This window comes from Sus scrofa, chromosome 12 (genome assembly GCF_054392235.1).
Source record: "Sus scrofa isolate SSC_HxYL_T2T_F1_AM1 chromosome 12, Sscrofa_HxYL_maternal_Yorkshire_Landrace_v2.0, whole genome shotgun sequence".
Classification (NCBI taxonomy): Eukaryota; Metazoa; Chordata; class Mammalia; order Artiodactyla; family Suidae; genus Sus; species Sus scrofa.
Window position 1 is genome coordinate 24154045 of NC_139394.1, and position 11492 is coordinate 24165536.

Below are 11492 nucleotides of genomic sequence, written 5' to 3' on the forward strand. Positions count from 1 at the left end.
CCCTTGCTCAGTGGGTTCACGATCCGGCGTTGCCGTGAGCTGTGGTGTAGGTTGCAGACGCGGCTCGGATCCCGCATTGCTGTGGCTCTGGTGTAGGCCGGTGGCTACAGCTCCGATTCAACCCCTAGCCTGGGAATCTCCATATGCCGCAGAAGCGGCCCAAGAAATAGCAAAAAAGACAAAAAAAAAAATAAAAAAATAATAAAAAAATAAAAGAACAAGACAGGAAGTATATGAACACAAATGCAGGTAAATTGGTAGATGTTGCACTTTTCTTTCATGATGATAATATATGAAACTTCAGGGGCTCAAAAACAACTTTATGAAATAGAATGTCTTTCATTTCCCAGCTTTACAGGTGGAAGAATCAAACCTAGCAAAATAATAAAAATATTGTGTATAACAACATAGCAAATCAGAACCAGCATTATAAATTAGTTCTTATTCCCCCCCCACACCCCACTCCCGGTCCTTTGAGGGCTGCAGCCATGGCATATGGAAGTTCCCAGGGGTTGAATTGGAGCTGCAACTGCCAGCCTATGCCACAGCCATGGCAACACCGGATCCAAGCTGCATCTGCAACCTATACCACAGCTCACGGCAACGCCAGATCCTTAACCCACTGAGCGAGGCCAGGGATCAAACCTCCAACCTCATGGATACTAGTTAGATTTGTTTCTGCTGAGCCATGACAGGCAACTCCCCTTTAAACTTATATTTTATTGAGTTAATAATTTAAATATAGCAAAGTATACATGTTCAGTTCAGTGACTTGATAAATGCATATAACATTCTTATCACGACAGGTTGCTTCAGGCCTCCCTCTTCACCGTCAGTCCCTGCCACTCTACCCCCTACCCTCCCATCCCCCAAGGCAAACACTGTACTGACTCCTTTCACCCTAGATTAATATGGTTTCTTCTAGAACTTTATATAAATGGAATCATAATATATATTCTATTCTTATATCTGGCTCACTCAGTATAATGTTCTAGATATATATCCAAGTTGTTTGTTACTTTTTATTGCTGAGTGGTATTTCATTGTATGAATATACCATAGTTTATCTGTCCATTGTTGCAATCCATCCGTTTGTTAGTGTTAACTCTTTCTTTTTTGAGATATAATCAGTATGCCATAAAATGAACCCTTTTAAAGTATACAATTCAGTCTTTTTTCACAATGTTGCACAACCATCAGCACTTTGTAATTCCAGACAAAGTTCTTTACCCTCAAAAGAAACTCCATGCACATTGGCAGTCACTCTGTTCCCTGGCAACCCAGTCCTAGGCAGTCACTGATCTGCTTTCTGTCTCATGGATTTTCGTGTTCTGGACACGTCATATAAATGGAATCATACACTTATGTGACCTTTTGTATTTGGTGTCTTTCACTTAATGTGTTTTCAAAGTTCATCCATGTTGCAGCATATATCAGTATCTTATTCCTTTTTATAGCCAAATAATGTTCCACTTATTGTACGGATATATCACGTTTTCTTTTTTCATTCATAACTTTATATATGTTTGGATTATTTCATAACTTTATATATGTTTGGGTTATTATTTTTGACTGTTATGGATACTGTGCTGAACATTTGTATATACAGGTTTTTGTGCAGATATATTCTTTTATTTCTCTTGGTTATGGAATTGCTGAGTCATATGGTAACTCTTTTTAACCTTTTGAGGAATTGCTGGACTATTTTTCAGAGTGGCCGCTGCATTTTGCATTCCTACCAGCAATGTATAATGTATGAGGGTTCTAATTTCTCCCCATCCTTGCCAACCCTTGTTATTGCCCTTTTTTTTTTTCAGGGCTGCACCGTGGCATATGAAAGTTCCCAGTCTAGGGGTCAAATCATGCTACAGCTGCTGGCCTTAAACCATAGCCACAGCTCACGGCAACACTGGATCCCCACCCAGCCCACTGAGCGAGGCCAGGGATTGAACCCGCATCTGCAGGGATACTAGTCAGATTTGTTTCTGCTGTGCCATATGGGAACTCCCGTTGTTGCCTTCTTTATTCTAGCTATCCTAATGGGTGTGGAATGGTATCTCATTGTGGTTTTGATTTGCATTTCCTTAGTGGCCAGTGAAAGTGGTTTCATGTGCTTATTGGATATTTACATATTTTGGAGTAATACATCAGATTTTGATTTTAAAAATCTAAGATTTCAGTTTAGTGTACCCAGCATACGAGTTCTTTATGTGACCTTTCATCTGAATCTTGGGTCAAAACTGCATGATCCAGTAAGCCTTTTCCTTTCACATATAATTCTTATTAGTGTAATTACCCAGATGGAGTGAGCATTTAAGTAAGTCCAGTTAGTTGGCATTGTAACTATAGACAGAATCAGCATATTTGCCTGTATAGTCTGTTAAGCAATTCATCTAATTCTTATGATTTGATAAATCTAAATCAAGTGTTCTCTCAAGTGCCAAAGTAATTGATTTTGTTTGTTCAAGATTTTAGACATGGTATAACACAATTATAAGATACCCAAGTGGTATGTTTGTAAAAATAAGCTTTTTAAGTAGTTCTGTATTTCTTCTTCTTCTCCATCAGGTCATCTAGATGCACTCCTGAGGGGTTTGGTTCTGGGCAAACTAGGAAAAGCAGGGCATAAGGCAACATTAGAAGAAGCCCGTCGTCGGTTTAAGGACCACGTGGAAGGGAAACAGATTCTCTCGGCTGATCTGAGGAGTCCGGTAGGTTTTCACAATAAAATACTTTGATTTCTAGGTAACTATATCATTCTGTGTAGTGTGGAATTTTTTTTTTTTTTTGGTCTTTTTGCTATTTCTTTGGGCCGCTCCCGAGGCATATGGAGGTTCCCAGGCTAGGGGTCAAAATCGGAGCTGTAGCCACCGGCCTACACCAGAGCCACAGCAACACGGGATCCGAGCCGCGTCTGCAACCTACACCACAGCTCACGGCAAGGCCGGGTCGTTAACCCACTGAGCAAGGGCAGGGACCGAACCCACAACCTCATGGTTCCTAGTTGGATTCATTAACCACTGCACCACGACGGGAACTCCTGGAAAGTATTTAATAGTAACCAAAAATGACCTAAGTACTGACCCACAAATTATTTCTGACTCTATTTTAATATATGTCATTTAGGCGGTCTGTAGCTGGCTTCTCATTTGCTTAAAGTTTCTTAGTCCAGGAGTTCCCATTGTGGCACAGTGGAAACAAATCTGATTAGGAACCATGAGGTTGCAAGTTCGATCCCTGGCCTCGCTCAGTGGTTTGAGGATCCGGCGTTGTCATGAGCTGTGGTGTAGGTCACAGACACGTCTTGGATCTTGTGTTGCTGTGTCTGGGGTGTAGGCCGGCAGCAGTATCTCTGATTCAACCCCTACCCAGGGAACCTCCATATGCCACAGGTGCAGCCCTAAAAAGCAAAAAAAGATAAAAATAAAAATTAAATAAAGTTTCCTAGTCCACATTAGGTTACGGAAGGTGACTGATTAGCAGTACACATTCTCTTCAGAGACTGGTGTTCTCCGCTGTTACTTTAACGACCTGCCATATACCTTTCTTCATGTGGGCTCTTAGATCCTTGCCACAATTTGTATGTAACATCCACAACACTTCTTTGAATTTACATATTTGTTTTTAATTTTTAAAAAATTTTTATTTTATTTTTCGGTTGTACTTGTAGCATGAGGCAGTTCCCAGCCTTGCCACAGCAGTGATAACACTGCATCCTTTAAAAAAGGCGGGGGAGGAGTTCCCGTCGTGGCGCAGTGGTTAACGAATCCGACTAGGAACCATGAGGTTGCCGGTTTGGTCCCTGCCCTTGCTCAGTGGGTTAACGATCCGGCGTTGCCGTGAGCTGTGGTATAGGTTGCAGACGCGGCTCGGATCCTGCTTTGTTGCTGTGGCTCTGGTGTAGGCCGGCGGCTACAGCTCCAATTCGACCCCTAGCCTGGGAACCTCCATATGCCGCAGAGCGGCCCAAAAAATGGCAAAAAGACAAAAAAAAAATTAAAAAATAAAAAGGGGGGTAGGTGCTATTTGGAAAAAGGTTCATTTAATCAGATGCCTCCTTTTTTGTTCCTGTATTCTCTTGTAGGTCTATCTCACTGTTTTGAAGCACGGTGATGGCACTACCTTAGATATTATGCTGAAGGTAAGTAAATTAGGAAAGAGCTCCCATTTTCTGCTTTTGAACTTGGATTGACACAGGAAGTATAAGCTGAAGTGGTTAAAAAAAAGAGTCCTAGCAAAAAAAATATGTGCAGATATGCATATTGCACACATACAAATATTAGGAAACTGTAGGAGAAATGTATGTTTGTTCATGTATACTACCAGTGCAAATGCTAAAAGTCATATAATTTCTTCACTTCTTTTTTTTTTTTTTTTTTTTTTTTTTTTTTTAGGGGTATATCCACAGCATATGGAAGTTTCCAGGCTAGGGGTTGAACCAGAGCTATAGCTGCCAGCCTGCACTTACAGCCACAGCAGTGCCAGATCCAAGCCCGGTCTGTGACCTACATCATAGCTCACGGCAATGCTGGATCCTTAACCCACTGAGCGAGGCCAGGGATCAAACCTCAGTCCTCATGGATACTAGTTGGATTCCTAATGAGCCATGATGGGCACTCCCACTTCTTTTTTTTTTTTTTTTTTTTTTTTTTCTGTCTTTTTGTCTTTTTGTCTTTTGTCTTTTTTTTGTTGTTGTTGTTGTTGCTATTTCTTGGGCCGCTCCCGTAGCATATGGAGGTTCCCAGGCTAGGGGTCGAATCGGAGCTGCAGCCACCGGCCTACGCTAGAGCCACAGCAACGCAGGATCCGAGCCGCGTCTGCAACCTACACCACAGCTCACGGCAACGCCGGATCGTTAACCCACTGAGCAAGGGCAGGGACCGAACCCGCAACCTCATGGTTCCTAGTCGGATTCGTTAACCACTGCGCCACGACGGGAACTCCCTCACTTCTTTTTTTTACTCACAGATTTATGCATCTTAAATCTTAATACTGAAATGTTCATTTTAATTAAATGTCAGGTTCTTAAAAATTTTCCCTTCAAGGAGTTCCCATTGTGGCTCAGTGGTAAGGACCTGAACTAGTATCCATGAGGGTGTAGGTTCAGTCCCTGGCCTCTCAGTGGGTTAAGGATCTGGTGTTGTGGTGAGCTGTGGTGTAGGTCACAGACACAGCTCAGATCTAGTGTTGCTGTGGCTGTGACTTAGGGGGGCAGCTGCAGCTCCAATTGGACCCCTAGCCTGGGAACGTCCATATACTGCAGGTGCCGCCCTAAAAAGCAGAAAAAAAAAATTCCCTTTAGTGCAGACTTACCTGGGGTCTGCCCATTTTAAATGGTTTGTCTCTATACCTCTTATGAATGGACAGGAAATTAATTCACTTGCCTTCACAGCCTCTATAGTTTCTCAGGGTGGTTGGCATATAATAAAACTCTGGCTAAGAAAAAATACAGGTACAGTTTGCCATGTCCTTATAATAGTGATCTGTTTTTTTGTTTCGTTTTTTGGGGGTGTTTCTTTTTTTTTTTTGCCACGCCCATGGCATGTAGAAGTTCCTGTGCCAGGGATCAAACCCAAGCCATAGCAGTGACGACACCACCAGATCTTTAACCCATTGCACCATAAGACAACTGCGGCAGTGATCTGCTTGAAAGTCCTAATAATGTGGAACAGGTCCTGCCTCCAGTCCCAGTCCATGTAGTTATTAGTCTAAGAAAAAACTTGACCATCTGGTTGCATTAGAGGTGAGAGAGCTGATTCTACTTATCACCATCAAATAAAATGTGCAAAATGTGCTTAAATACCTAAATCATCTGTCAGACCTAAAACGCCCATTCATTAAAAAATCCACACACAGGAGTTACCTGGTGGCTCATGTAGAAATTCTTGGGCCAGAGATTGAACTCATGCCACAGCACTGACAATGCCAACTCCTTAACCTGTTGAGCCCCCATTAGAATGTTTGGGAGTTCCCGTCATGGCTTAGTGGTAGCAAACCCGACTAGTATCCAGGAGGATGCAGGTTCAATCCCTGGCCTTGCTCAGTGGGTTAAGGATCTGGCCGTGCTGAGAGCTGTGGTGTAGGCTGCAGATATGGCTCGGATCTGGTGTTGCTGTGGCTGTGGTATAGGCCAGTAGCTGCAGCTCTGATTCAGTCCCTAGCCTGGGAACCTCCATATGCCACAGATGCGGTCCTAAGAAGCAAAGAAAAAAAAAAGAAAAATGTTTGGAACGAGGAGTTCCTTGGTGGCTTAGCAGATTAAGGATCCAGCATTGTCACTGGATTTGATCCGTGGGTTTGATGTGGCGAAGGTTTGATCTGTGGCATGGGAACTTCTACATGCTGTGGACAAAGCCAAAAAATAAAATAAAATAGTTCCTACTGTGATGTAGCAGGTTAAGGATTGGCGGCATAGGTTGAAGCTGTGGATAGGATTTGAATCCTTGGCCTGGGAATTTCCATATGCTGCAAGCCTGGCCAATAAATAAATTAATTAAATAAAATACCCACACTTACGGAGACAAACAGGATAGAAATGGGATGTGCTTTAATACTTCCTTGTAATCAGAATGATTTTCTGATCCCAAGTGGATCAGAATTGCAGTCTAATTTCTAGTATTTACATAATTAGAATGTTTTAATAAATATAAACTTTAAGAAATTGCATCTCAAAATGTACTGCTTCAACTACATATCTTGTGTAAGAGTTTCCTTTCTAATAACATGAAAATTACACTTTGGGTTTACCTTTCAACTAAATGACATTAAGGTCCCTTCTCATTCTTGATAGTCTCTGAACCTATGCCCTATATTTCTTTTCATATGAAATGAGATACTTGGTATTTATTTGTCTCTTCCATAAAGGTATGGGAAAAATTGGGGTTCTGAAAATTTCATGACATACACCTTGACATTTTCATGTCATGGCATACTTTTAAGAATTTATACCAATATGTTGCTTTAATAAGAGTTTGCATCTGTTTAACACAAGGGAGCTCACAATAATTCAACTTTACTATGGGAAGCGCTCTAATGAAGGCAGAATCAGGGTTCTCCAAGAAACCACTTGATCAGAAATGAGTAGGATTTTTTTCTGTTAGTAATTTGGGAATAACGAAGCAGGATAAATAAATAACTTTAATGCAAAGTATATTTGACATGTGGTGTTATGTTGCCATCTAGTGGCCTAGTCTAACAGGTTTTCCTGGGAGTCGGTTGGGGAATGCTAACCAAAAGCCAGAGTTCAGACCTTGAGTTTTAGAGCTGAAAAGGACCTGAGAAATCATCTGTCCACCCCGATCATTTTACAGATGGGAAAACTGAGACCTGGAGAGGTTAAGGACTTAGTCAAGATCACACAGCTAGTTAGAGGCAAAACTGGGACTTAGAACCCAGTTCTCCTATTTTACTACACTGCGGCTCCAAAGTCCAAAGGAAAGGAAGAGGAAACTGGGAGCTGTGATGGGGTCTCCAGACACTGGTCAGTGTTAAATCTTCAGAGGGGAAAAAAGATCAAGAGAGTCTATAAATTGTTGTCTTAGAGCAATATCTCATGTACATTTATAGCTCTAGTTAAAATAAGTCTATAATAATTTGTTTCTAAGTAGGGGAAAAGATTTTGTATACTCACTGTGGAAGATTTGGAGACTAGAAAAGTATAAAGTAGAAAATAAAACTTACCTTATAATTTTAAAAAGGTCACAGAGTTCCCTCTTTGATGCAGTGGGTTAATGATCCAACTTGTCTTTGGTGGCGCCAGTTCAATCCCTAGCCTAGTGCAGAGGGTTAAGGATCTGGCATTGCCACAGCTGTGGCTTAGATTAGATCCCTGGCCTGGGAACTTCCATATGCTGCCAGTGTGGCTGAAAAATAAAAAAAAATAAAAAGTCATAAATATAGCATGTATAAACAATCTTTTCTGATTTGATGATGTGTAGATAATAATTTTTTCTTTATGCTTTTCTATTTTTTTAAATATTCTGCGTTCAGCATTTGCTGCTTTTGCAGTTAAAAAAATGTGATGATGGCGGTTCCCATTGTGGCACAGCAGAAGTGAATATGACTAGGAATCGTGTGGTTGCGGGTTCCGTCCCTGGCCTCACTCAGTGGGTTAAGGATCCCATTTTGCCATGAGCTGTGGTGTAGGTTGCAGACCAGGGTCGGATCCTGCGTTGCTGTGGCTGTGGTGTAGGTTGAAGCTGTAGCTCCGATTGGACCCTTAGCCTGGGAACCTCCATATGCCACGGGTGCGGCCCTAAAAAGCAAAAAAAAAAAGGCCGGGGGGATGATGCATAAATGCCACTGATCAGAGACCATTGTTTTGTTGTTGTTGTTTTGCCACACCTGCAGCATTTGGAAGTTTCTAGGCTAGAGATTGAACCAGAGCCACAGCAGTGACAATGCTGGATCTTTAACCATTGGGCCACCAGGAAACTCCCAGAGACAATTATTAATGATTACATTTTTATGTTTTCACTTTCTTTCCCCCTTCACATTAATTTTTTTAAAATTTAGCCACTTTACTTTGTCTCTCTTCTTTCACTTAAAAATCAAGACCATGTTTGTGTCATCAAGTATTCTTAAAATGTTACTTTTTTTTTTGGTTTGATGTCAGATCTCCATTCCCAGACCAGGGATTGAACCCAAGCCACAGCACTAACCACTAGACTGCCAGAGAACTCCCTAAAATGTTACCTTTAATCATCTTCTTATGTATTTTTTACTGCTGTAAATTGAATTAATGATCTTCAGTGGTATTGCTAATGATTATTTCATTCATCTAATATAGAACACTAGTCAGACATCAGTCAGTAAACAGTTTGGTCATGACAGGTTTACCCTTTAGATCTTGATGTTGAACTGCTCAGAACTGATAAGCTGTGGCACATGACAAGTTTAGTGCCCATACATCTTGAAAAGTATTATTTTGTTATGTTAATTTCATATCCTGCAATCTTAGCCAAGAGAATATAGAGCAAAATTTCACCTAATTGGGTCATATACACATAACTTCCAGGGGGGAGAGTTAACTGTCTCTATCTTTGTTTTTTCACTATAGCTTCACAAACAAGCAGACATGCAGGAAGAGAAAAACCGAATTGAAAGAGTCCTTGGGGCTACTCTTTCACCTGAGTTGATTCAAAAAGTCCTCACGTTTGCACTTTCGGTAAGTTATAATGAAAACTGCTTTTAGAGGGAATTGTTACCCACTGATCTGTAGCAAGTATTCTTGATCTGCCTTAACCCTACACTAAAGACTTCTTCTTGGAGTTCCCGGTGTGGCTCAGCGGAAACAAATCTGACTAGTATCCATGAGGACACAGGTTCAATCCCTGGCCTCGCGCATTAGGTTAAGGATCCGGCGCTGCCATGAGCTGTGGTGTAGGTTGCAGACGCAGCTCAGATCCAGCATTGCTGTGGCTTAGGCTGCAGCTCCAATTCGACCCCTAGCCTGGGAACCTCCATATGCCACAGGTGCAACCCTACAAAAAAAAACAAAAAAAAATGACTTCCTCTTTCTTGGAAAACTGAAATGAGCTTTTGTTACTAACCACTATATTTCCCTCTAGTGGTGAGACTTTCCAACTGGAAGAGGAAATAAACTGGAAAGCTGACACATGCCTGTGCTTATTTTCCATCTCTTCCTTCCTTTACCCCAGAGCAAGTGACTGTTGAGTAGCCTATTTGTACCCATCCCAAGTGCTTTTTTCTCAATTTGGCTGATCTTTAAACATTCTCCTCTTTGTTAGAAGCTTCTGGTACCAGTTACTCCTAAAACAATGAATGTCTTCCATGAGATTACCTGGGTATTTCAACAGCATTTACCCTTTCTGGCACCAGAAGATGTTCTGGATATGGTAGACTTTTAGTTCTCTTTTTTAGGAAGAGGTACGTCCGCAGGATACTGTCTCGGTAATTGGTGGAGTGGCTGGAGGCAGCAAGCATGGAAGGAAGGCTGCTTGGAAGTTCATAAAGGACAACTGGGAAGAACTTTATAATCGATACCAGGGTGGATTCTTAATATCCAGACTAATAAAGGTAGGAGGAAATTTTTGTTCTGAGTAGCTTATCAGGGATATTATTAAGATATCCATGATTCACTAGACCTGTAGATTATGGTCTTTGCTTTTTAAGAGTTTACTTAAGTAGCTATTAGTTTTACTAAAGGGTTTCTCTAACTCATCCTGCACCCTCTAGAATAAACTGAAGTCTGAAGAGAATGGAATGACTTGTTTTTATGGTAAATGAGTTTGTTCTTAGCCTCTTAGTTGTACTTACTATTTATAAACCATTGTTTTTTTCAGCTATCAGTTGAGGGATTTGCAGTTGATAAGATGGCTGGAGAAGTTAAGGTAGGAAAAGTGCTGCTTACTTTTCACTTTTCACTTTAGTAAGTAAAAACACTAACCAAATTATAATCATAGTGTGTCGAGGTAATATTGTACTTTAGTGTCTCCGTGTTTTTACTTGGAGAAAGACAGGTTGTATCTTTAATGCCTGAAGAATTTAGAGTTGGAATCATCTTTGAGGGCATTGAAGTGTGATTGAAAAAACGTGGAGCAGTTCCTGTTACGGTTCAGCAGTAACGAATCTGACTAGTATCCATTAGGTTGCAGGTTCGATCCCTGGCCTTGCCCAGTGGGTTAAGGATTTGCAGTTGCTTTATCTGTGGTGTAGGCCAGCGGCTACAGCTCCGGTAGGACCCCTAGCTTGGGAACTTCCATCTGCCACAGGTGTGGCCCTAAAATAACAACAACAACAACAAAAAACCCTTCATGGGTCTTTTGTGTGCACATTAAGGCAAGGTGACTGTGTAGAGACTCTCGTCTTAGCCTTCACAAAATTAATAGTCAGTTTAGTGGGAGTTCCTGTTGTGGCTCAGCAGTTAAAGAACCCGACTAGTATCCATGAGGAAATGGGTTCGACCACTGGCCTCACTCAGTGGGTTAAGGTTCTGACGTTGCTGTGACCTGTGGTATAGGCCACAGATGCAGCTCAGATCTGGTGTTCCCGTGGCTGGGGTAGGCCGGCGGCTACAGCTCTGATTCGACCCCTAGCCTGGGAACCTCCATATGCCATGGGTACAGCCCTAAAAGGACAAAAAAAAAAAAAAAAAAAAAAAATCAGTTTAGTGGTAAAGTTCAGCATTTGGGGGACAAATCTACACTGATTAGAAAAGTCTTAACTTAAGCTTTTCATTGCATTTAATTGCGAAGTTGTTTTTTTTGTTTTGTTTTTTAAGTTTCACTTCCACCCTCATCTTCTTGAAAGCAGGAGCGTTGGTTATCAGGTGTGAATTTGGAAATTCTGAGAGCTATGATGACTGGTTCACTTTATGAGCCATTGTTAGAAATAAGAGTTTGGATCTTGAAAAAACTGAAAGAAAGACTCAATCTCTAGGAGTTCCCATTGTGGCTCAGTGGGTTAAGAACTCGACTAACATCCATGAGGATGCAGGTTTGACCCCTGGACTCACTCAGTGGATTAAGGAT

At 41.4% G+C, this 11492-nt stretch overlaps 1 protein-coding gene across 2 annotated transcripts in view; it reads left to right on the forward strand.

The window, feature by feature from the left end:
• The window catches only part of NPEPPS (aminopeptidase puromycin sensitive), an 87104-nt gene that overhangs the window by 72918 nt on the left and 2694 nt on the right, over window positions 1-11492 (forward strand). For both annotated transcript variants that reach the window (XM_003131527.6, XM_084984690.1), the window contains 5 exons: window positions 2569-2711; window positions 4085-4141; window positions 9059-9166; window positions 9883-10038; window positions 10305-10352. In XM_003131527.6, the coding sequence (XP_003131575.2) occupies window positions 2569-2711; window positions 4085-4141; window positions 9059-9166; window positions 9883-10038; window positions 10305-10352 (512 nt within the window). The remainder of the gene's footprint in view (window positions 1-2568; window positions 2712-4084; window positions 4142-9058; window positions 9167-9882; window positions 10039-10304; window positions 10353-11492) is intronic.